This window comes from Amia ocellicauda, chromosome 8 (assembly GCF_036373705.1).
Source record: "Amia ocellicauda isolate fAmiCal2 chromosome 8, fAmiCal2.hap1, whole genome shotgun sequence".
Lineage (NCBI taxonomy): Eukaryota > Metazoa > Chordata > Actinopteri > Amiiformes > Amiidae > Amia > Amia ocellicauda.
The window spans coordinates 6,585,993-6,613,208 of NC_089857.1; the positions used below are offsets into that span (position 1 = coordinate 6,585,993).

Here is a 27,216-nt window from a genome sequence, read left to right on the forward strand (position 1 = left end):
TGCCGCTTAGGAATGAAAAGGGACTGGAGTTTCCAGGCTGGTATTTGAGAGACTTAGGAAGCAAGGGCCCTGTCTATGATATATCTAGTTTGTTTGCGTTCTCCAGCACTTATTTCATCTGAAGTGAAGCTTCATGGTATTAAATCATTTTGTATACTGTACTTTGTATAATTAAATACATCTTTGCTTTTATTTGTGAAGTTGTGGAAATGCAGCTGATGTCTCCTGTGTGTTCTTTTGCACAGGCTGAACCCAACATCTGTCATGTTTTCACAGCCGGACTGACCCCGGCACACACGAATGCCGAGGTACACACAGCTCAAAGAGCGCCTGTGACCGTGACCTCAACTCTGACCTCAGTGTAGACATGGGGGGCATAGAGAGAGGCTGCTGTGGTCTTACCCTCCCTCACATCTTCTGCTGGACAGAAATCTTATATTCTTGTTTTTCCTTTTTTCCCTCATGGTATAGATTTATGAAAGTCATGTTTTTTTTAATTGCTTCATAATTAAACGTTGGGCCAGGCCCAGTTAATTTAGCAGTCCCCTTTTTTCCTTAGTAAAGCACATGAAACAAAGTCCCAGGGGAGGGGACTGAATTAAGTATTGCACTTTGTTCTGAGGGTTTGAATGATTGCATATGGCTCGGTCATCAAATACCCAGGCATTTTGCAGTGCCGTTCTTTACCTTGTGCTCGGAAAGCCCCCAAGAAAGTGAGTCCTTCAGCCCTCATGGTGCTCTCAGCTGTTCTGATCTGAGCTCTGTCAGGTGACAAACTGAGGACAGTATCAGTCATGCAGCAGAGGACTGAGCAGCCCCGTTTCACTCCACTGACACCGCAGCACACGAAGTCTGTGATATATGATCTAGTGCCCTGTTGCAGCACCTGAATCTGAGCCATCTTTCCAGCGAGATAGTTTATTGACCTGTGAGCTCAATAGCACAGATAAGCCAGGCCACTTAAATAGAGCACGCTTGCTGGCAGATAGCAGAGCGAGCATGAACCTGGACTGCAAAAGCCTCCACAGCACTGGAGCCGGGGACTGCGGGGACCAACGGGCCCTGAGAGTCCGGGCCCCAAGCAGGGCACGGGAGGAGGAGGAGGTTACGTGCCCACACCCAGCAGATGTGGAGATGTGCCAGTCAGTGCTGCCCTGTCATGCGAATGACAGGGGCCAGCTGGGGGCAGGGCAGCTCCTGAAGTGGATTGACACCACAGCATGCCTCGCAGGTAAGCACCGGGACACCAGGGCTCCCAATGCCTTGACCAGCACAGCCACTCCGACCCTGCATTGCCCACGGGGGAATGGCTGGTAGATATGGCTGGCACATATCTATGCATTATTTGAATATTGATACAGGTATACATTTGTAGGCAGGTAGATTGATAGACAAACTGTGTAAGTGAAATCTATTCCCTGACCCTTCTGCATACACATTTGATTGCATGTGTCAAAATTATATCAAAGTATTATCTAAAGTGGCCCACTATCATTGATAATCCATTTTTTTATATGAGGATTGTGCAGGTTTATCTCTAGTAAGAGAGCAGCCATCGTCAGTCTGTAATTGTCCAGAGTGTTAGCTTTGTTTTCAGGAAATTGTCTTAATCATACACAGCACCACAGAGTCACCCTTGATTAAAATTTTTTAAATGAAATCAATCTGTTTACTCGAGTTTACTTTCAGCACTTTTCAACTGAGTAATTAATATGGTTCATATTATTATTCTTTCTTTCTTTCTTATCAGACACCCTATCCAGGGCAAAATATAAGCGCAATGCAAAGTGCAAAAATACAGTGCATACAATACATAGAACTGAACTGCAGTACTGAACAATGTTTGTAGTCTGCAGAGTTATGGTTGACAGTATTTATCTGGAGTGTGGCGGTAGAGAGATGAAAGACAGCATGCTGTTTAACAAACTGAGTCTGGGAATTTCTCACTGGAAGGACTACAGACATATTATTGAAGTGCATCCATAGATTTTATTTTTATTCACTTTCAAATTCAGGCCACAAGTTAACAGCTTATAGTAACAATGCCAAACCACCATTGCACAGCATGTTCACTTTATGCTTTCAAATTGCATTTGTTTTCTCTGTCAGTTTCAATAATGTTAGCTGTCAGTATTTCCCCATAGCTCACAAAAGAGACTCTGCACTTGTTTTACATGTAAACAGTTCTTATCTATTTGAGCATAATCAGAGTTAAAGCTTTACAGGCAGTTTACAGCATCTCAACTTCCAGAGATTGGGAAAGGCTCTTCGAAAGAGGACTTCATACACCCAGTCATTCTGTATATTCCTCAGTAGACTGCACCTGCCTCTGATATGTCTCCCAAGCAAGTGATTCTACCATGTGTGTCAGTTATTCCATATGGGTGGATTTTGTAATATAATATGAATCACGATCACATTATGTGGAAGAAGATGCAGATATTAACATGAGTCTGTGCTTTTGTGGATTACATTTTGTCCACATTAACACCATTTTCTGCAGCAAGACAGAGCTGGGAAGTGCTGGTTACAATTTTTCAAAATAATATTTTAACTCATTAACATAAAGGTTGGTCCACAATTTAAGCGCAGTGGAGCCTTTAAGCTACATGTCAAGTGCAAGTTTCCCAAAACCCCCATCCAGAGAGAGACATTTCTGACACACTTCAATAGTCCCATCTCCTCTCTGGCACAAGGCATTGATGTAGAAATGTTTTATTCAAACACAGTCAGCCAATCAGGAACATTTTCTCGCCCATCTTTCCAGCTACTTAGAATGACTGATCAAAGCTCCCTGCTCACAGATATGGGATAATACACGGTGCTGATGAAGACTGAAACCAGAACTTTGTATTGTATTGTTAAAGAGGTGTCCACCACATCTGCTACCACCTCACACTCAAAAAGCAAGCCTAGTAAAATCAGCAGAATAATTGTAGGGGCTTGTGTGAAAAGCATTCCCCAGAACAGCTGGTCTGAAGTGATTTTGAATCGATCGCATTGCTTGCGTTTTTGTTTTTCGCTCTGTGCACAATCCCAGTAGCTGCACTGTGAGCCAGCTAACCTCAGGTCAGTGAGCAGATTCCCATGGCTCTGGAGCCAATAATAGTAACTCGCAACTCAACAGGGAGTCCTGCTGTTTACAGCTACACAGATCCAGCTCGACTGTCACATTCAACTCTCTGTCCTGTCGTCCTCTGCATCTGTTACCAGTGGATACAAGTTTTACTATCCAGAAGAATAATGTAAATTGCAATTTGTTGTGAAGGCCTTTTTGGAAACAACAGCTAAATAACATTTTGTGTGTGCAGAGAAGAAATCATAACAGATTTCACATAACATACGATAAAGTGCATACTGTTGGTCTGACATCAGGTGATAACGATAGGTTTCATTACGTGATGGTATAAATCATTTACACACGTTCCTTCAGTCCTTAGAATTTCACTTTTTACCTTTTTCAAGGCCATTTGCTGCTCCAGATCAAATGATAAAAAATAGATAACACAACTTGTGCTCAGTGTTTATAAACAGGCTTTTAGCAAGTAGAGCAGGACAAAGTGAGTGAATAAAGAAGCTGAATGAAAAAAAAAATGTAAAAAGCTTCTTGAATGAGCCCATCTAGAGAGATGAATGATGCATAGCCTTGGAAACCACTTCATTATGTCCATGTGAAAAATATCAACGCCAAAGCAACACGCAGCCTTGAAATGAAAATAAATAAATAACAGATCCCATTTGTCCGTACCTTTTTTGCTATAAGCCACATGGCCTGCTGCATTGAACATGAGAAGGTGCTGCCAACTGTCATTGTCTTTTCCTCTTTTCATAATGTTTTTTTTCTTTTGCTTTTAAATTTGAATTTGATTTAAGCAAGTCCAGGACTTTGTTGGAATTTCACATGACTTTGTGGCACCACACTGAAACACTGAGATATAACGAGAGAAGCCATATTCCCCTGACCCCCCCCTCACCCTTGACGGTCACAGTCTTGTCTTTTTTCATTTTATTTAATATTGTTTAAATACTTGTTTTTAAAATGATGTAAAACAGTCACACTAAGACATTTTACAAAGGACAGAGGCTCTTTTATTTCTACATTTTTCCTGTGCACATAACTGACAATAACTTTAGATGCGGTTACATGCTCTTCTTTTTAAAAAGAGCAATTTAGACAGCTCTGCACAGTGCCAAGAATTTATATAAACCTGTAGCTTCACTGATGATCTATGCAGACTCGATCCCATCAGAAACTATTTTGAACTGAAGATGACTGTAATTATTACCGTGGTGGGATGTATCCATGCTGACTGTAATAACTACCTTAATTAGATGGAAAAATAGCTGCTAGTGTAAGTGTTTTAAAACCTGGCTTCACTTCAAATTATAGGTCCATAATTTACCATACAGCAGCTACTATCTTACAAGCACTTACATGTCTATGTGTTGGGAGGGTAATCGGGTTATGTGTGGAACCGAATTGTGTACAAATTGAGCCACAAAGTCACTGAATTACAGGGAAAAGACCCACTAACTAGTGAGTTACTCCATTTTCAATTTGAAATACTTAATCTCGATTGTGAAGTGAGTGGAATTAGACTGCGTTTGAGAAAAGACCTCAAAGAGCTTTGATTTTAGCAGAAACCTTCCCGGGGTTAAGGTCTGAAATTGCTATAGTGGATGAGCTGGCCTGTTCACTCCATCAGAGTGCTGTAGATGAAATCACAGATAAACAAACAGAGCAAGACTCCGAAGTTTCCCCTCAGAAGACGAGCAGTCTTTCCATTAGCATCCATTTATATTCAGACATGACAGCCGTCAAACACTAAGTCACTTAAGGGCCTGTGATTCATTACGAAAATCCGAACCCAGAGCTTCCTTTCTGTTGCTGTTCCTGCAGTTAAGTGTAGAGCAAGAGGGCTATAGTGAATACAACAAAACAAATCTTGGAGCCAAACCATGGAGCCAAATCCTTAATTATTGTGTTTGTTTTGGTTTTAAGTGTGATTCATCGATCACCTAAGGAGATCAGGGGAGATGTGCTTCTCAGAAAATCAATGAAACAGCTGCACTGGCAAAGATAGACAAGTTTGAGTAGAGCACTGATAATGATGTAGCGTTTATACATTTGGAAGCATCCTAATTTTTCATGTATTTCTATTTTTCGCTGGGTACAGAACGAAGCCATCTTCATTATCATAAAGCACTGTGGAGCCCATTTTAAAGGGGACTGGGTTATGGAGACTGGAATTGCATTGAGGCTACATTGAAGCTGTGCTTTGACCTGACCTAGATAATTAAGCTCTATCAAGAACTCTCTGTGCTGTTCTAGTCATGAAACAAAGATGTCTAACAGGAGGTCCAAGGAAAGGACCATTAGGTCGAAGAATACAAATTATGACAGATGGTAAAATCTACATTTCATAAACTAATCAGAGCCGACAGTCATTCAGGGGAGAATGTGAAATATTCTAAGGACTAACAAGGCTGACGCAGTTGTTTCTTTGCTCATTCTGCAGAAAATGAGTGGACAAGTTGGTGAAAGCAGATTCAAATTCAAATCATTGACGGCACTCGTCACTGCTTGCGTCCTTCATGGATTGGTTATGTGATTCTTCAAGGATTGTGCATAGCTAATAAATAGATACTAGGTCATTGCACTTTTTATATTTATATAAGTCCACTCAAGAACAGTTTGATTCTAACATACAAGTGAGCTCATATGTGCATAAGGATAACGAGTTCTTAAATTCCTAAATCCTGACGAACACCATTAAAGGTCTATTTCTGGCCTCCAGGCTCACTTGCTGGTTCTCCTGTTGTGCAGCTAGAGCAGATATTTGAGTTTTTTGTGTGAAAGTGTCATTTCACTTAATAATTGGAGCAGTGAAACCAAATGTAAGTGTGGCAGAGATACAATCCCACTGTTTTATATAATTTCAGCTAGCTGGAATAAGTCTGTCTTAATTAATGACCTGTGAGTTGTGTGAGTTGATCTTTTTTTTCCCTTGCTGTTGTGCTAGCGGAGAAGCACGCCGGAGTGCCTTGTGTTACGGCTTCAGTGGATGACATTCAGTTTGAAGAGACTGTGAGGTACTTCCATAATTTATTCCCTCTATTAAGCAAAGCTGTCCATACCATGTTTAGTTTCACAAGGTAAGGGCCTTTCTGGATGTTCTGGGCCAAGGAAGATTTAAGAATAAATCTAAGCTTTGTTTGAATTCGCAGTGTATTCAAGAAGCAACAGGTGATAAAGTACAGATATATATGTTCATATTCCAGTCTTCAGTATTGAGTTACTCTCAAAGCTTTGACTACAGCTGACAATTGACTGTCTGTATTGATATGGTACATTAGTAATGTTCACTTTGTATTGAAGGCAGTGTGGGTGTGTATTGATCAAGGATTGTCCATTTTAGCACAGACTCAATATGTCTGTACATGTTTAATAAATATGACCTCGTTCAAGCCAAGGGGAATCCCACAGCCAACGATTCTCTTTCCTTTTGACAGGGTTGGTCAAATTATCAACATCAAGGCCAAAGTAAACAGGGCATTCAACACCAGTATGGAGGTAATTGGGATATTCAGAAGCACTTAACATCAAATAGAACAAACTTATGTGTCTGCATTGTGTTGCCACTGTTTTAATCACTAGGCCCACACATGTGTTTCTCACATAGAAATCCTAAAGGGTGTCCTATAAGTGTTTATACTTCCTGTGTGAGTGTTGTGTGACTGATTTGGACGTTGTGAAGCAGTTGTGTTGTCGGTGACCGTGGTGCGCTCTGCGTGTGCAGGTGGGAATTCGAGTGTCGGTGCAGGACGTTCTGACCGGGGTTCTGAAGCGCGTCTGTGTGGCCTATTCCACATTCGTAGTGAAGCCAGCTGGTTCCACGAAGGTAAGGACTTCTAAGTCTTATAACTCTGTGATCATTCAGTGCTAGTTCAAAAGGTCAGTGCAGTCTTCGGAGGTATTTATAGGTTACCTTGTATATTGTAAATATATGGGGACAACAGATGCATCTTTCTTGTGGACTACCGTGCAGGAGCTTTACCCTGATAGACACTTTACACACAGACATCTCTCTGTGTCTCTGTGCTGCCTCTTGCTGTAGTTTTGAGTGCCGCTGCCATGTTGTCCTGTGTTGTGTGTGCGCTGAAGGTGCGTCTGGAGCCGGTGGAGGCGCCGGGCGCCGCTGAGGAGCAGCTGGAACACTCCCTGGCCTCCGAGAGACGGAGACTGCGGCTCTACAATGAAGAGGCCTTCAGCAGACTTATGCAGGACTGCCACCTGCTCACAGGCAAGACGGCACTCATTTATTTAAACATTTTTATGTGTACAAATGAAGACGTTTTTTCCACATTTTGATAATTCTACAGCACATACATGGCATAGGTTATATATCATTTCTACCTTGGTAACCTTTATAATATATCCACTGTTACACTCATAGATCATCACATAGACAAATACATACATAAGTTACAGGTGTCTTGAAAAGTGAAAGTTGTTACAGAGTTGCACTGACAAGTGAATCTCTGTTACAAAACTTAAGGCTGAAAGATGAAATCTCTCTCGCTGCAGGAAGACTGCCAAGTATCTCTTGTTTGTATGTCCAGTTTAACACAGTCCACTGTTTTCATGTTTGCTAAACATGCTTTTTACTGAGATGAAATTATGACACCAGGCGAAGACACCAGGGGTGTAAAAATATTGCATTACCGAAAAAACCAAACTGCTGCTAATGCATCTACACAAAATGGGTACTGTAGGGCAACTGGCTGTAAACAAAGTGATTTTCTCCAAAATAGGAACTCAATTTTATACACATTTATTTATTTTATTTTTTTGTTTTTTGCGGGGCCACAGGAGTATCTAATGGAAACTGCGGCGCACTGAAATCAACAGAGAGCACTAAAGTAGAAAGCATCGAGCTCGTCCTGCCGCCGCATGCTAATCACCATGGCAACACTTTTGGTGGGCAAATTATGGCCTGGATGGAGAATGCAGCTACTGTCGCAGCGAGGTATTAGAGTCATCTGCTATTTTTAACCACAGTGTCACTAGCGCAAAGGTCTTGGCTCCTTGTCTACAGGACAGGTACAATTATGGCGCTTTGCTGTGAGTGTTCTGGCAGGACTGGGGCTGAACACGTCTGAATGAGGCTGAAACCAATATCTCTCGGAACGATTTCTTTACTTCTTTAGTGGTTGTTTATAAAAAAATAAAATTGGGGGGACCATCTCTGCCTCTGTTAACTAAAACATTGTGTTAACACTAACTAATATTTACTGTCTTGAGATGTTTTCAAGTGTCATAGTTTCATAAACATTATATACTGTTTTAATTTATTATTCTGTTTCATGGATCAGCATGCAAGAAAATACTCTTGGCTTAGGGTTTAATTTTCGGGCTTCACTTTTAGCATAAATCCAATTTATTTTTGTTACTGACTTTCATGTCTATCCCAGTATCCCATCAACCTTTTAGTGTGGCCTTGTTTGTTTCCCAGCCGTTTGTGTGGCAGCTACCCCACTCTGAAGTCCGTGGACATGTTCAAGTTCAGAGGGCCCTCCACAGTGGGTGATCGCCTGGTTTTCAAGGCCATGGTCAACAATGCCTTCCAGAAGAGGTAGTGTCCCCCTCTCTATCAAATCTGACACATTCCAGTCTATTGGCTATATTGTATGGAATTAAAACCTCAAAATCCCATGACTCCAGATCTAGCAGTAGGAAGATGTGTTTTGAATAAAAGAAGCCACAAAACATTTTCAAAATGACGTGCAAAACACACCATTAGAACTAAGGCAAGCTTTGACACTTAATAGAGACATCAGATGTAGTGCATTCAGCTCGTGAACCACATTTCAAATTCTCATCTGGCTTCTTCAGTCTGTTCCTTGAATTCCTTCAGCATCGCAACAAATGCTCCTATTACCGTCTCTTCCGCACATGGGTTTGTAAAAGAGCAGGTAAATGCATTTCCATTCGTTCGCACATGTCCGCACTGAGCCTTCACATGCCTGGCTTTAATCTGTCAGTGTTCAGTCAGATACTCTGGCCCTGACCAGTGTGAATTAATATTCCCTCAGATAGTGGGCACCTCTGTCTTTTATTTCGACAATCTAAACAGAGCTAGATAGCGTAATATAATTTGACTCTGTGGCTCTACTGAGAGTTGTGTGGCGCTCAAGCAGCCACGGCAATTAAAGATTTACTTGATATCCTTGTACTACAATTCACACCTTACAGCCCTGGGATCGGTCTGGGCGGCAGCGGGATTCGCTCTTATAAATGCATTAATGCTTTCTGTTTCCCCTGCTGCTGTGCGTGTGTGCGCAGTGTGGAGGTGGGGGTGCGGGTTGAAGCCTACAACTGTGCAGAGTGGAAACAAGGTGGTGTGCGACACATCAACAGCGCCTTCCTCCTCTACAGCCTCTCCGCTGAGCCGCAGCGCACACAGGCCTTCCCCGACGTCACGTTCACCACGAAGGTAACCTCTGCCTGCTTTCCCTGGCACAATAGTGTCTGTTGTGCCACAAGAACAAGATGGTTCAGTCATAAAGAAAAAAATATAGTGGTGGACAGTATAATTAAAAACTCATTAAAACTGTAAAAATAAGTAAATTAATAATTTATCAATTGATAAATAACACACACATAAAATGCATTGTTTCTCATGACCAGACTTCCAGACGCAGGGAATGATCTAAGATGGAAATGACAAAGTTGTCAGCATCAGCCTTGTTTATGCCCTTCAGTGTGGCACAGACAGCTCTTGGACGTTGCCAGCTGTTGTGAAATGGATACGGTCCATTCAGTGTATCATCGTAGCACTGGGCCTCCTGCCAGGCAGCGGTGGCCTGTGGGAGCACGACACTGACCTCTGTGCTCTGGGGTCTCTGCCGGGGGCCAACGTGCTTTGACCTGGAGATCCTGCTAGTGATCTCTAACAGTGGTGCTCCGTTTGCTCTGTTGGGCTTTGTTTGCCATTGCCTATCAGTACAGCAACAAACAGTGCAGCGTAGATCCCCGCTAAGCCCAGCCCATCTGTATTTGTCAAAGTAACACATGATTTACACATCGGAAGCTATTAAAACATTGACGCTATCAGATAAAGCATCATTTTCTAAATATTGATTTGTACGCACCATTGATAACAGTAAAAGGAGAATCGGCCTTGGTTGGCAAGGAAAAGCACCCCTGTGGTTGACCATGCGTTCTTAAAAAGAGAAACAAATACTTTTAAATCGCAAAATAAAAGCAAAGCAGGGGTCAGGCGTTCTTGAGAAACACCTAGCTAACAAAACCAAACTTCCAAACACCCAGACTTTCTGTGCCCAATCTAAGGTATGTCTTTTTGTCTGCAGGATTCTGGTACATGTGAATAACACTTTTTTATTTTTTGTCGGGACATAAAGGATGGAGAGAGGAGATACTTGGCAGCAATTGCACGAAAAAGAATCCGCCTGGCAAGGTTGGTGTAAGACATTTTCTAATTACATGTATCATTAAGTAGAGATAATAAAAAATAAGGAATTGCCAGGAATAATTATAGAAAGTTGGAAAGATATCTCTTGTAGTATGGAATATATTATTACATTAAAGATGATAAAATGCATGTATGCACTATGAAAACATTTGCTAGCTGTGATTTCAGTTATTTAAGGAGATTGTGTTGATCAGTTTTTGGTGTTAGAGAGACCTAATGTTGAAAAGCACAAGTGATAGAAGCATTATTGATTTGTTTAGAAAGCACATTCTGTCTTCCAAAGAAGAGGGGTCCCTGTCTGTTCCCTGGGACAAAAGTAATCAGGTAAATTATTTCAGTTTCTTCATGTCTTTGTGAAACTGATAGTCCAGGTATCTGTATTGACATTGTTTACCTGTTTTGTGTTTTCACTTGAAGAAGAAACCCATTTATAGTTCCAGTATTTGCCAAAACACCGTATTTATCCTTATTCCGTTGTCCCTTTAATGCAAAGCGACACACAAGGGTGTACAATAAGCAAATGCATTTTCAAAGTTCAGTAATGTAGTATCACAGTTTATATTCCTCTCGCACCTTCTCCGAGACCCCCCCCCCCGGTCCGTAGTTCTGTGAATGGCTGCTGCCTCTCCCTCCCGTGACGAATACTGCCCTGTGTGCTACTGCTGTTTATTTGAGGGGTTTACTGAGACTTCGTCTGGGATCCTTTGACATGAGCCATTACTGGTGTCCAAGTCAGAGCCTGTTCTTTGACATTGTAATACTTTTCTCCCCCTTTCTATTCACCTTCCAGGTTTATTTAGGCTACAACAATGTGGCTGCCCTCACAGTTTTAGCAGGAAAACAAGAATGGGAGATGAACAGTGTCCAGCCCAAGGTATGACATGAGCACAGCTGAAAGGGTGTCAGAATTAAGAGTACATCAGGGTTTAACAACAATCATATAATTGTCTTTCACCAAAGTGTCCTTAAAGTGAAAATTGAAACTTTTGTATTCACTTCTGGTCTTTGAGAGATGCTTTTCTTTTCCCAAACACAAAGGAAAGAGGGGACATTTTGAATTCAGATACGCCAATATTACAGAGCACCTTAATACTACCTGATAGCTTGCCCTCTCTCTCTCTCTGAGCTCCTTCCTGGTTTGCCAGCAGGTCCGTATCTCCATGAACGAGGAGCAGGACACCCTATCTGTCAAGGTGGAGATGGACGTGGAAGCCCCAGCCGGCCACGTGTTCGCTCTGCTCTCTGACCTCCGGCTTCGGCGCAGCTGGGACAAGCACTACTCGTAAGTGTGACGGGGCAAGAAAAAGAGTGTAGACAAGGCCCAGCCCTCCCAAAGGAGAGACGGAGAGGGAGGGAGGGAGTGGGAGTGAGGGGACAGAGAGGCTATGAAGTGGCAGCTCATGGTCATCTTTTAAAGTGGCATCTTTTCTTGGTGGTGGCAGCAGTCAGAGACACCGTTTAACACCGAAGGCTTCACAGGAGCAGCGCCGGTGTGCTGTGGCAGTGTAGTGTGAGGAAAATCAGTGTAGCTGCTGGTGCTGTAATCATTCTGCTGACAGGTACTTTAGCGCCTAGTGTTTCCATCTGGCACTTTTAACTAGACAGCAATAAGTAAACAACAGTTAAAAGCAGAGCTGCATGTCACAGAGTCTCGTGGAGATGTAACAGGTTACAGTCCTTTCAGGAAAGTTGTTTTTCTCCTGGCAGGAGCTGTGAAGAAGTGGAGTTTGGGGATGATGCCGACGAGAGGGTGTATCATATTAAATGTCCCCCAATCAACGCTGACGGAGCCAGAGACTTTGTGATCCTGCTGTCCAGGAGACGGCCGTGCAAAGAGGGGTTAGTATTGACCATCACGTCTCCCAGCCTCAGCTAGAATTGTTTTGTTTTTTCTCTGTAAAATAAGCTTGATTACAATTGAACTGGTTCGAGGTCTAAACCAAACACAGATTGTATAGTGTTTATTCAATTAAGGCTTCCCAGCTGACTGCTCTCAGTAGACGTTTCAAGCTGCGAGTGTGCTGGGATTATGCAGGCTGTTCTGATGGTGTATCTGAAGGTGTGAAATCATGTGCAGGGAAAGCAGACAATCTCCAAAGGGTTTTGAGTCGATTCAGAGCAATAGGCTGGTGCAGGCAGGTGGAGGCTGCCCAACATCAAACTCCTTTGGTCTGAGATCAGTAATTGTGTCCCATCTTTCCAACAGCTGAAGTGGGTGTGAAAAGGATAGCACAGCCACAGCACAGGGTGATAGGACATAACGTGCTGTTCAGCTTTACTTAGCATTGAAAACTAGAACGTGAATATATAATTGACCAATAATTTTGTAAACCACAAACCTGTATTCAGTGGTGGCTTCATTTTTTGTTCTACTCATGAATATAATTGCTATCCAAGGCGTGTTTGCAGTTTCACATGTTGTTTCAAACTTGTGATTTATTCTGTCCCACGTGCTTGGTGGACTTCACATAGGGAGTGAAATGCTGTCAGTGATTCCCCACTCAGCATACAGCAGACCCGGTGCTATTCAGAAGTGCTGTTTGTTCCCAGACTCAGACGGAGGGGTACTCTGTGACATAAAAGGGCAGAATTTTTCCGCTTGCAAGGGAAATGGATGTGGGTGTCTGATTCGTCAGACCGTTTATATCTCAGAGGATCTCTGCAACCGGTGATTGCCTGCTGTATATTAACCTGATGACTCATTCGGGAGCACTGTTAACAGCGGTAGTGTGTGTTCTCCTCTGGATCTGTATGAAAGAGCCTGCTCTCTGCAGGGAAGGGAATTGTACAGAATTAAGAATTATCAAGCCTTGTCAAGGCAGTGGACAGTGTGATGTATTATTAATGTGAAATCAGAATATACAGTGTACTGATACGTACTGAATACACGATGACGTAGGCTTTGGTTCAAACTTTGGGCAATTATGGCTTCAGTGAGTTCTTGTGTGTTTGTACAAGGAGCCCAGGGTCTCACAACAGCAGGCACTGTATGTGCTGAGCAGGACGTACAGTGCCTGCTCTTGTGAGACCCCGGGCTCCTTCCTGCATAAGGGCATTATGGAGGTCAAACACTTCCTGTTGCAGAGATGCTCTCTCCCTGTGCCTGGCTGAGCACGAGTGCTAAGTGTTACTGTTAGAAGGACAGGACCTCCTTTTTGGAGTTTTGTTGGAATAAAGCAGAAGGAGGAACAAAAAAAAATCTTTCAAATGCCACAATCAGTGTGGTTCCCACACAAACACAGCCTGCAAATCCTGTTTTAGGAATTTTAGATAAAATGGGAAAATAGGGACACCTAGTGGTCAGCCTGAGTATGTTGGATTGTATTCGGTCCTGACGTTCTGGCTCGGTCAGTGGTTTACTACGGAGGCCCTGAAGTGCAAAATGCAATTGCAAAAAAAAATATATATATATATATATATATATAAAAATTGTCTTCATCCCCCAGCCACGTTATTTCGAAGCCTACCGCTGTTCTGGGCAAGCTAAACGCCCACACAAGACTGAAGTGCTTCCATTGTTCAGCGGTCTCTGTGCACGAGAAAAGACCAATGGCAGCACTTCAGACCTGTGTGGGCATGTAGCTTTCCCAGAACAGCGGTAGGCTTCGAAATAACGTGGCTGGGGTATGAAGAGGCGGGACACGATTTCTACTGGCAGGACTCTAGATGACGCAATTCCGTAATAAACAACATTTTTGTGTTTTTCTTTTCACTGTTGCATTCTTCCTTTTGCATTTGTGCTTTTTGTTTTTGTTTCTCATTTTGCATTTGTTTCAGACTTCAGGGCCACCCTCGTTTACAGCTCCTTAAACTAATATCCAGTCAGCTGGGATACAGTTCTATAATGGAAAGGCTCAATTTTGAAAGATGAAGGACATAACTATATTTAAAACAAATGTTCAGCAAAATACATTTAACTATCGAGAGCTAGGCTGCAGTAAAATATACATTATACATTTTTAAAATTGTGTTTCTGAAATTCATAGTGTAGCAGTGTAATCTGTAATAACACTAATCAGTGCAGATCTAGATTTTGAATATCAGGAGTGTATTCACGGGCTTGACATTTTACAAATAAGTACAGATCTTCCTGCATTGAGGAGTAGCTTCTTTTTCCAGCAGTTTTACACTAACCTGTTATTCCAGGGGAGCTCTTTACACTCATGTGACACTTTCCTCTGGTGCCAAATCACCACCTGAACCCCCGACTGTTAATTTACAAGCTCTCTTTGAGGCACCAGTAACATTTGAGCAGTATTATTCAGTATTTTCCTTTCCTGCCCTGCCCTCCAGCATACAGCCACTATCCAGTCACTATTTGATCATATTAAAATATATATAGTATTTAATTCAATCCACATTTTGATTAACTCTTACTACTCTGCCTCTGTGTTACTGTGCATCCTGGGAAAACCTTCTCTAACAATGGCTTCTGTTTTGGATGAAGGGATCCCTACATCATCGCCCTCCGCTCGGTCACGGTGACGGCCGTCCCTCCCCAGGTGGGGTTCACCCGGAGCGAGGCTATGTGCGCTGGGTTTCTCATCTACCATGACAGCCCCGGCTCCTGCAAGGTAGGAGGAGGCACCACTCGCTGTAGTGTGGAACACAACATGCTAGTCTTGCAGGCTAAAAAGGAGAAGACAAAAATAAAAACGACATGTTGACTGCAAAGTGAGGTGTTTATAGGGAACTCTATGATCATAACAGCTTTCCATTTCCTGCATGGTTCAGCCTTTGCGATCTGACACTTGTAGAGGGCAGGCCAGCTGTGATCATCCCTGTTGGGATTTCCCTTTCTGACGGCTTTGTGCCACTGTAGGTCTATTCATGCATAAAGTGGTTGTGATGAACTGGATGCTGGGTACTTTTCACACAACCACCACTTCAGAGCTCTCCAGGAAGTATCTTCTCAGAGCTGGCAAGGGTGCTGAGCTCAAAGGATCAGCACCTTCATCAGATACAGAGGAGGACTGTAGTATCACTGTGAAACCGAGCCGAGATATTGGCTGGAACTGAGCAGACTATAGGTTGTGTAAATACCAACATTGTGGTTTCCATGCGCTAGATTCTACATGGAAAGGAAACCACAAAATTCCAAGTAAAATCTACATGCATAAAGGCCTCACTATGCACTTTAAAGCATGTTAAAAAATGAAGACCAGGGGATGCTAAAATGACTACCATATATACCACAAAGCCTATTGTAAAATAAATCAAACAGTTACGTATTCCTGGCATTTCCTGTTTAATGGGTCTGGTGTTTTGCACAGGTGTCGTACTACAACCAGGTCACATCAGGAGTCTTGCCCTACATCGCTGGGAACCTGGCGGGGTGGTCTCAGTCCCTGGAGGAGACGGCCGCTTCCTGCATTGCATTTCTAGAAAAAGTCAGTGTTAAAACAACAACCTTATGAAACAAGCTTTCAGTCATAGATGTCTTAGCCTGTGGATTCCCAAATCCACTGTGTTCCCTAGATTAATTCTCGACTGCGCCAGGCTGCCGATCCTATCTTTGGCACGGACCGGTCTGTCTGCGTCAGAGACTGGAGGGGTCTGTCAAGCTGAGGAGAGGAGGAGCTGAAACAACAATGGACTTGAAATCTGGATATACTTCAAGACCCAACCTGAAGCACAGCTCAGTTTGAGACATCCTGGCAAAATAATAGTTAAAGAATGTCTTAAAGCACACAGTTTGAGTTACCTGGTAAATGTAAACAATGTACTCATTTGTAATAAAATGTACATTTACCTGAATGTACAAGTAAAAATAAGAAATGGTGCATATCAACCAAAACAAAGACATTTACACTCTAACTAATGACAGACATGAATTCAGTCCAACACAATCAAAATTGTAAATAAATCTTCAATTTCCTGTGCATCTTCATTCTCTTTGTACGTTTTATAAAGGAAAGGGGTGAGAGGGCGAGGGCAATGTGGACAGCACTCTTTTGGACAAATGTCTTTGCCCTGCTCCTAAACAAACACGAGGAAGCAACAACTAACAACACAGTTAAATACAGCTGCTCACGGGGTAGAAGAAGAAAATTGAGTCTATACTAGAAAACCTTTTCAATTATTTTATTCTTACAATATTTATTATATTCAAATGATTTACACACATGACACAGTGCACTGTGATTGACAGGATGTATGGGATCCAGGCCTTCTCACAGGGTGTCATTCAGAGTTACACCTAAAGCAGCTCCAATTGCCAGAAGAGAGTCTGGAGTCTCTCTGTGTGATGTCTTACACTGCGGGAGCTTAAAGGAAACACACTGCAGTCTGAAGTGTTGAAACCAAAAGCTTACAACAGACATAGGAGCTGTCATCGGCAGGGCCTGGAGAGAAAAGATAAGCCTTTTGTGCTGCCAGAGAGGTAGCTCCTAGGAGGGGATAGGATCTGCAGACGTGCAGCTCTTTACTGGAGCCGCAGACGGGGGGGTGGGGGTTGTACAGTACTGTAAATGGGGATCAGGCTGCAGAAACAACAGGTGGGGGCCCAAGAAGCCAAGGCTTTCTTTTTCACACGTTCAAGCCTGTGTTCTGCCTGTGCTTTTTGTGCACACACTGCAGGCGACCCTTCAGCAGGCCCTCGAGGTAACCGAGCAGAGAGACACTGAGGCACAGGGAGTGTGCAGTCAGCGATCAGAAAGGCATGGCAGCCACTCGTTTAATGCCTCCAGTCCAGTCAAGTGGCAGACCAACGAAGATAATTGTCCAAGGTTGACTTTTTTTTTCCTCTCTCTCCCACCTGCAAGATGGTTCAGAAGGTAACAACTTTGGGCTGTTTGGGTTTCACTTTCTTGACAGGCACGGGAACATCCTCGTGGTCCGCGCTGATTCGGTTGGACAGTCGTCCCACAGTCAGTGCATTCCCTGATAGGAGAGAGATAGAGAGAAGAGCTTAATGATTTAACTCACACAGACAGCGGCCCAGAACTGTGTGCAGCTCAGGAATAGACAAACGACACCCAACAGATACACTATAAGAACACTCCCCCCTCGTCCTGGAGGGCGTCGCACAGGTGAACAGTGTAACCTGGGCAGAACCAGGTCAGTGAGACCTTGCTATGCCCTCAATGCAGATTCAGATGATCAGATCACTCAGGAAGCTGAAAGCCCGTGACTGACAAATATCTCTCCCCAGAACTTGCCTCAGTAAACTGGAGTGAAAGGATGACTAAACATAACCGTAGAGAGGAGGAGGGGAGGGCAGGGCTCAGCACATTTGCAGTTAATCAGATCAGTTTCATGCATCTTGGTGTGCCAACATATTTAGCTCATTATGCACGCCTTCATGATCCAGTTCTCTCCTCACTATTTATTTCCCCTTCATACAAAGCTTTTTTTCCCCCCATAAAATAAGCAGACGTGCCAACCTTGGGAAAGGAATTTGAGTACCACGCCTGATGCATAAATAATAGGTCGGGCTCCATGCTCCCCCCTAAAGACAAAACAACTAAATGCTGCACTCTACTGAGGTCTGAGTATGACTGTTTCAGTATGTATTTAAAAAAAAATGATTAGCTTTGATAGTTTCAAATACCTTATTCTTTTAAATGAACTGATGATTTTAAGTACAGAGAAATAAATGTGTTTGAAGTAGGTTGGGATTTGATTCCTGTCAAAACATAGAAGATATATATATCCAACCAAATAAGTTGTATAAAACAAAGAGAATACAGTTCAAATCTTGTCTCCAACAAAACACACCTTCACTGAGTTTCAGGTCAGCAATTGGAATCCCTTCCCACAAAGTGAGTTCTTTGCTGAAAAATTTATAATAACAACACTACCATACAGTAGCAAATTTTTAACTTAACCTTCATAAAAAGATAAAACATTGGTATGGTTTTATGTTAGAAAATGGTCAATCTTAGTGATGGGCTGTAAAAGAACCACTGCATCACAGTATTAGAGTAGTTAGTGATCACTACCACTGCGATTTACTCCTTTACATTTACTAGTGTCTGCAATTTGACAGTAATCTTTGTTCCATCCATACCATGAAAAGTAGTTATTGATCAATGCTAAAATAAATTCTGCCTTAAAAAGGACAATTAAATGGATGACAAAAGACACGCATTACACTTCAGCTACACAAAAAGTAATGCGATCCAACACAGCCACCTTACTTTGCACAATCCGTCGGTGCCCTTGATTTCATCAGCCTGAGGCTTGTTTTTCAAAGCCTGTTGTGTCTTTGACCTATAGCAAGCAAATCATCTTTACAGATGAGAAAGAAGTGTTTCGGGTCATTCCACTTTTTGAAGATAACAGCACAGCACAGCGTGAATACTGTCCTTACTGTGAAATTGTGAGTGAAGCTAAACGCAACAACATTTACCAGTTCTGGAAAAGCAGGGAAGCAAGATTTCCTAAACTTGCGATCATTGCTGCCAAATGCTTGACCAGACCAGTAAATAGTGTTGACACTGAAAAGATCATTTTCCCTCAACCAAATGTTCTTGGGAAAACATTAGGCCAGCACTCCATTCAGCCAGCAAATTGCTTGACATATAACATGTAGTATCAAAATAAAATGTAGAAAAAACATGTACCACAACAGAATATAGTTTTAGCACAGAAAAGCTGTTGGTTTTTGTACTTTTCAAGATACAAAAAATTAATAATTGAACACTTTGCATCATGTAAGTTTTGCAGTCCTATAAAGCAGAGATAAAAACATATGAATGTAAATCAACCTCTGTTAAGCTTATCGATTAAATTCTGAATTTAATTATAATGCCCTAGATGTCCCTCCAGCCCCCTAATTTATAGTTATTGAATTAACAATTAATATTAAAAATGTGCTTTGACTTATTAGAAAACAAAAATTAATTACGATTAATACACATTAGAATAATTTGATGTGTTAATAGAAACAGAGACATTGCAATCAAAAAGTATTTCATTGAGCCACCTCAGACAACAATATAAACCTTGTATTCTGTAAACCTATGGCTATAATTTATTTTGAACACCTTGTCATTTATGTTTAGACCACACTTAAGTCAATAGACCGACATTTATTACCAGGAAAAAGCAGAAAATGAAAAGCTGAGATTGACAGCTATTAAATTACCTCCTCCAGTAAAAACATAAGGGAGAAATATTTATGAATGTCGACAAGATTTTTGTTTTGTTTTCGTTTTGATGGACGCATTTGTTTGTGCTAATATTCCCCCACAGAAAAATTATATTCACAACTATGCACATTTCTGAACGAATATGTAATAAACGCATGAGTAATTTCTTCTACAGGTCAATTGAAAAGGGAATATCTCAACCAAAATATGTGATATGCACAAGAACATTGTACAACTGGTAAAGGTGTCTGATAGCGTACCTGCAGATACTAAAGATCAGTATGTTTTGTACATTTTATTTGTTCTCCAAGGATTTTCAGATAGCTCTGAAATGTTAGTTTGCGAAGACAGTTAATCTGCACTCTTAATTACTCACTGCTGACATGCATTTGAAGTAAATTTTAATAATGTGACTGGATTTGTCTCTGATAATTCCAGTTACATGATCAAGGCACACAATGGCATTCTTCCAAGGTTTTCGGCCAAAATCAATACATTTGACTTAAAATGCCTACTTAATAGCCTTTGCCACAACAATATCTGGGCAAATAATTTTCCAAAGCAGACAAACTGGATCCAACCATTACAAATATGTATACATTGCCAAGCAGGAAACTGTTCTAAATTCCACCTGACAAAAGCAATCCAACAATAAGTTGCCACCCGATGCATAACTCAATAGAGTGCTTGGTATTCTGCTCCTGAATATTGTTCCAAACACTTCCCTATACGCAGAATTTGTGAAAAATATAATGCGCATTTCACCAAACATTGTATTGGTAAAGGACCCCCAGAAATTGCTTACAGATGTGCAAAGTTTAAAATTTGTTTGCATTAAAGACTAATAATTATTTCCCAATTAAACATAAAAGGCTAAAATATATGTAACCAATCCTGTAGAAGCTGAAATAAGTGTTTCTTATGACCAAGGTTTTACAGAACAATGTCAATCTCTGACAGCAGGCAGGGTTAACCAACTGATGATGCTTAAATTTCATAGGAAAATTAAATGCACGGGACATTTTCTTTTATGAAACGGTGACAATGTGCTGCTGACAAACAACCTTGCTTTCGTATTTACAGTGGCTCTCAAAAGTATTCACCACCTTAGACGTTTCCACATTTCATTGTGTTACAACATGAAATCAGAATGGATTTAATCAGGAGTTTTTGCCACCGATCAACACAGCAAATGGCCATAATGTCATAGTGAAAAATATAATCTGCACATTGTTCTAAATTAATTACAAATACAAAAAAGAAAATAATTGAATGCATAAGTAATCACCTCCTTCAGTCAATATTCGGTAGAGGCACCTTTGGCTGCAATTACAGCCATCAGTCTATGTGGATAAGTCTCTACCAGCTTTATCCATTCTTCTTTGCAAAATTGCTCAAGCTCCATCAAGTTGGATGGGGAACTTTGGTGAACAGCAATTTTCAACTCTTTACACATTCTCAATTGGATTTAGGTCCAGGCTTTGACTGGGTCACTCAAGGACAAGCTGAGAGTGTGCTTTAAGAAAGTGCTCCTAATCTCATCTCGTTACCTGTATAAAAGATACCTGGGAGCCAGAAATCTTGCTGATTGATAGGGGATCAAATACTTATTTCCCTCATTAACATGCAAATCAATTTATAACTTTTTTGAAATGTGTTTTTCTGGATTTTTTTGTTGTTATTCCATCTCTCACTGTTAAAATACACCTACCATTAAAATTATAGACTGATCATTTCTTTGTCAGTGGGCAAACGTACAAAATCAGCAGGGGATCAAATACTTTTTTCCCCTCACTGTATATTAGTAATAAAGGGATGCGTGTCCCTTTAAAAATGTATGTGAATTTGGTGTTTTTGCATGATAAACTCCAAGCCTAACTGATTACTTTTTACATGATTGCCAATTTCAGTAAAGCGATTAAATAAGGTATCCATTTCCTGTTTTTCCACTGATGAATACACAATTGCTCAATACAATAAATGTCCCCTATTGTTAGACACATCAGTGATCCTATCCAGAACAAAATGAGTTACCTTGATCTTGGTATTACAATAATTGACATATTTCATTTTACTATAATGACTATAACATCTAAAATCATAAATAAACTATGTCTCACCTGGAGTGTTGAACATTAAACCCAGTACAGAAAGCATGGTGCTGCAGCTTGGCCTGGCTTTTGTGCAATGTGTATTGTGTGCATGCCTTTTCACATGCAATTGAATACCAGCACTTCTTTCTTCACCCACCATTCTCCTGAAGGAAAATATAACAGATGTGCTCACGCTTGTGTTTAAAAATGGCATTACACGTTGGAGTGCGTAAGAAAAGTTCAGTGAGCGCGTGACGAGAAGATCTCCTGCCTGTGTGTCCATGTTTGGAAAACTAAACAAATGACTAACTTGCACATACAGAGAGCATCACCATTATTAGGGCCCTGGGTTTTATTATGTTGCAATTTATTTATTCTACCTCAAAACAGCAATATACCGTATTGTTTTGTGAATTCAACGATGCATTAAAATTAATCATGAGCACCCTAATAAACAAACAAAATCCACAGCTACACGGGTTTATCTTCAAATACTTGTATTTAAACCTTTTCCGCATGTCTAGGTAAGATTGATCTATAGAAAGCAGCTACCTGTATTCACTCTTTCAATGCATTTCTCAGTTTATTAAACAAGATGTTTTCTGGAATATAATTTTGCTCTCTCCATATTTGGAATTAATAGTAAGCATGGGAAATACAGTCTAACTAGAGGCCATTTCCAAACGTCAGTCAAACTAATTAATTTATATAATGAATATTATTGAATGGATGAAGATTATAGAAATCTGAAAAGTAAAATTGTTCACGTGTTTTTGAGTTGAGGTTTAGTATACACTGATCAGCCATAACATTATGACCACCTGCCTAATATTGTGTAGGTCCCCCTTTTGCCGCCAAAACAGCCCTGAACCGTCGAGGCATGGACTCCACTAGACCTGGCACCAAGACGTTAGCAGCAGATCCTTTAAGTCCTGTAAGTTGTGAGGTGGGGCCTCCATGGATCGGACTTGTTTGTCCAGCACATCCCACAGATGCTCGATTGGATTGAGATCTGGGGAATTTGGAGGCCAAGTCAACACCTTGAACTCGTGATTCATCAGACCAGGCCACCTTCTTCCATTGCTCCGTGGTCCAGTTCTGATGCTCACGTGCCCATTGTAGGCGCTTTCGGCAGTGGACAGGGGTCAGCATGGGCACCCTGACTGGTCTGCGGCTACGCAGCCCCGTACGCAACAAACTGCGATGACCTGTGTGTTCTGACACCTTTCTATCAGAACCAGCATTCACTTTTTCAGCAATTTGAGCTACAGTAGCTCGTCTGTTGGATCGGACCACACAGGCCAGCCTTCACTCCCCACGTGCATCAATGAGCCTTGGCCGCCCATGACCCTGTCGCCGGTTCACCGCTTTTCCTTCCTTGGACCACTTTTGATAGGTACTGACCACGGCAGACCGGGAACACCCCACAAGAGCTGCAGTTGTGGAGATGCTCTGACCCAGTCGTCTAGCCGTCACAATTTGTCCCTTGTCAAAGTCGCTCAGATCCTTACGCTTGCCCATTTTTCCTGCTTCTAACACATCAATTTTGAGGACAAAATGTTCACTTGCTGCCTAATATATCCCACCCACTGACAGGAGCCATGATAACGAGATTATCAGTGTTATTCACTTCACCTGTCAGTGGTCATAATGTTATGGAATGCATACACAGAAAAATACACTAAAATATGCACCACGTTGGGTAGTTTTCTTTGGAAAAGCACAAAATCAGACATTCAGTCGCTCGCTCAGGCATCACTTATGTCAGAGGTGGGCTTTTCCTCGGTACACGGCGAGATGCTTTGGTTCGGTAACTTACAAGAGATTAAACATGTAGCAGGGTATCTATCCAGGAACAGCATCAACTATATCTAGGCAACACTATTCTAATTTGCAGTTTGGCCAGGGTGTTACCACAGACAGTGAAAATGACTGCTCATGACAGGGAGGGAAGTCCCTAACAAAATGAACTAATGACAAGAGATACAGCACTTTCTCTAAAGGCAACTTCATGAATGATGACCTGTATATAATAAGTACTATATAGTATTAGTACACATTAGCAGCAGAGTACAGCAACTGCTTTCATTTTTTTTCCTATCAAACTTGCATAGTGAGTACACAACCTGTACACACAGGTTGGCAGCTCTGCATAAGACTGTCTTACTGGTTGAAAAGATGTCTACAGAGTTTGAAGTGTTAAGGTTGAAGCTTTGTTACTATAGTGTTATTTTAGTATGCAATATCTTTGTACACATTGACAGAGAAAATAATGTGTAAAAACCCTGGGACTTTTTTGGGGGGAAACAAAGCCCTGTAAATAAAGACATTATTAAACCTTGTTGGACACAAATCTGCTGGGGGAAGATTATTAGGTGACCAAGCACTGAAAGAACAGGACACCTATTGCTTCTGTTATGATTATTATATCCCACCAGAACTTTCAAACCCTCTAAAACCAACACCGGTGCTCCAAAAGCCATGATACCTATGGGATATTTTGCCATATTGGCAATAATTGACATGGGTCACATGGTATGGCTGCCATATTGCAGTAAATGCACATTTGTTCAGTTGTTCTTTGATCCTGTTAGTACAACCGGCCCCAGATGAAAGAATCCTACCTGCATTCTGGTGTTGCGGACAGTCCTTCTGAAAGTGCTCCACAGATCCACACACCCTGCAGCAGCCACCTGGGACAACACACAGAAGAAAGCAGAAGAGATCAGAATGGTGTTTCTGAAATTAATTCTGTGTCATGAACTCAAATCATGAAACAAAGTATAGCACAGGCTCAGAATGAAATATAATAATGAGCAAGGCAAAGGAACATCACAAAACTTTGATTAGTGGAACGCACTGTTAAAATGGTAAAGTGAATTCAGAACTCCACTGCATGCAAGGAATCCAGGCCTTACATTCAAATTAAGAAAACATTAAAGACATTAAAGAAACACATATGGGGGAAAAACAGCACTGGGATGCATGACATGGAGAGCGCTATATAAATGTAAGTTGAGTTGCGTTATAAAGAGCATGCTTGGAAACAATCCCGTCATACCTGCTGCATACATTCCTTTGGGGTTGTCAGGACAGGATCTTGACAGGTGGCCAGTCTGGCTACAGATGAAACACTTGGCAAAAGGGAAATCTCCTGTAAATGGTAATAATAACAATTAAAACAAACAAACAAAAAAACGCACCTGCAAATTCACCGGTCTACCCAATTCATTAAAAACATGGTTATTTACAGTTAAGTATACAATTAGTTTAGCAGAAAACAAACTCATACATAGATACATTCCTAAATGAATCAAGGCCCTCTTGCACAGCACCGATCTAAAGTCTCACCTACGGCCGGGTCCACTTTGGCTCTGCACCTGTTGAGCTCGTGCTCTGTGGACCCACAGCGGTAACAGATGCCCATGCCCATCTCCACATCGTTGTCAGCCTGGGGGCAGTCCGCCAGACCGTGCCCAGGCTTCCTGCAGTTGAAACACACCTGCAAACACCCACAAATGACAATGATTATTATTATTATTATTTTTATTTCTTGGCAGACGCCCTTATCCAGGGCAACTTACAACATAATCAATGATGCTTTTTACATTCACACGTGATCATGTTTGAAGACCACTTGTGAAGTAGAATGGAGAAGGAGGCTCCACTGCAGATCTGTGCTCTCTCACCATGTTGGTTTTCTTGACCGTCTGTCTCTTGATCCTCCTGTCCTCTCGCCGCCTGTCCTTCTTCAGCGCTGTGGCCACTTCTTCCCGCAGGCTGTCCGCCACACCAGCTGCACCGGGGGGGCCGCGCGGCAGGGGCTGGCCGGTCTGCTCCAGGTACTGCAGGAAGCCGTTGACATCAACGTTGTCATAATCCTTCTTCTTCCTGTTGGGCTTCTTCCCCCCCGGGGGTCCCTGGCTCCTTCGCAGCGGGTCTCGGTCCACGCCACTGGGAGGGTGCTGATGGGAGGACGAGCCCTGCTTGGCACCCCCGCCGCTCTTGAGCTCGCTCCACGGCGTCGCGCCCGTAAGCTTGTGTTTGTGGACGTTGTTGGCTCTGGCCCAGCGCGTCATGGCAGATGCAGAGGTGCGTCTGTAAAACAATACACAGTCGTCAATACATGATCTCTCAACAGAAAACGGAAGCAACAGCAACCTGTTTTTCTCTACAAAAATTCATTTCAAGCACTGGTCACTAAAGATTTGATGGCTATACTCAAAATAGATCAGTGACACCAGTCATATTATTATGCATAATATTGTTGTTCATATTATTCAAATGATTAGGAGTGTATTTGACTGATCCATTGGGCTAAAGTGGCTCATGCACACACTAAATAGTGACATTTGCAATGTCTTTTTTCAGTAGAATATCCTTTTGATAAATATGTGTTGATCACATTTGTATTTTTCTTCCCAAAATGGACATACTTAAGTTCTACAAAATACTTCAAATGAGCGGACAGGTGGTTCTGAAAGAGCCCGTGCAATCAATGTATTCTGCAAATAAGGGGTTTATTTTCAGACACTGTAATCTTTTTGAGAATAAATAAACAGTCTATTCACATTCATTTGGGTCTAGGTAGGCGATCTAGGACTTAAGAATTGGCATTTGTTTATGATTCTTAGACAAACTCTCTTTAAAGTGACATATATATGTATTTATTCAAAGTGTTAACCAAGCGTGATGATGACGTTACTGAGGAAAAGAAAAGAACCGTCACCTTTCCCGAACATAATATGCAAATAAATAAAAACCATAAACCAACGACACAATACTTAACAGCTAAAATACATACGTGTTTATAACTGTGCAGAAACCCTTAACCGATAGCAGAGGTCCTTATAAAATACAAGTTTCCCTTAACGAAGACATGTCGCTGTGCTTTGCATTAGCCCCAGGTCACACAGTACAGACAGTACAGGACACACGGACAAAGGCATTGTCATCTTTATGAGCAAAATGAAAATACAAACAACGTTATTTTCTCTAATAATTCGTATTATTTATCATAAATGTGTGTTTTACTAAATGTATATTCGAAGTCAAACTTACTTTCAAAGTACAAATCCAATTCACGTGTCCTCGAATTGCTTTCCGGTGCGCACTGGAATGAGTCCGGGTGAGCTGCGCAATCCACAACTGAGTTCCGGGTTTGAAATTATTCTTTTTATTTTAAACTTTAAAAAACAAAATAAGATATATTTGTTTTAAATGGAGCATGTTATTAAATATTATTACTATTAGTATAATAAGTAAAACCTTAAATAATAAACTGCAACCGTCAAATTTACATTAGCAATGATATGCAACAAATCTGCTGTTCACATGTTTTTAAGAGGCCCTCAGTTATGCCACTAGGAGGCACATGGAGACTGTAGGAAACTAAGGTTCTCACACAATTTCAAATGCACTGTACAAAGTTATATTTTGTACAGCTTTAATGATCGTGTTGCATTAATACAGGAGTTAGCTGTTTCCACATATTTATGAATACATATGTAAATAAAATATTTAAATATTAAT

General features: G+C 41.5%; 2 protein-coding genes across 2 annotated transcripts; one reads left to right on the plus strand and one right to left on the minus strand.

Annotated features, from left to right (window-relative positions):
* Positions 1-828: 828 nt before the first annotated feature.
* Positions 829-16,378, plus strand: acot12 (acyl-CoA thioesterase 12). The gene is made up of 15 exons (XM_066711904.1): positions 829-1,231; positions 6,024-6,093; positions 6,514-6,574; positions 6,801-6,902; positions 7,166-7,304; positions 7,874-8,030; positions 8,517-8,636; positions 9,347-9,497; positions 10,426-10,481; positions 10,757-10,820; positions 11,287-11,370; positions 11,645-11,778; positions 12,204-12,335; positions 14,944-15,070; positions 15,770-16,378. Exons 1-15 carry the CDS (start codon positions 1,000-1,002, stop codon positions 15,911-15,913), a joined length of 1,773 nt encoding a protein of 590 aa, XP_066568001.1. The 5' UTR covers positions 829-999; the 3' UTR covers positions 15,914-16,378.
* Positions 16,379-16,566: 188 nt separating this feature from the next.
* On the minus strand, positions 16,567-26,828 carry zcchc9 (zinc finger, CCHC domain containing 9). Its single transcript, XM_066711905.1, has 6 exons — positions 26,746-26,828; positions 25,374-25,782; positions 25,036-25,186; positions 24,746-24,838; positions 24,309-24,377; positions 16,567-17,378 (listed from the first exon to the last, which is right to left on the minus strand). The coding sequence occupies exons 2-6, from the start codon at positions 25,761-25,763 to the stop codon at positions 17,266-17,268; spliced, it is 816 nt and encodes a 271-aa protein (XP_066568002.1). The 5' UTR covers positions 25,764-25,782; positions 26,746-26,828; the 3' UTR covers positions 16,567-17,265.
* Between the last annotated feature and the right edge of the window lie 388 nt (positions 26,829-27,216).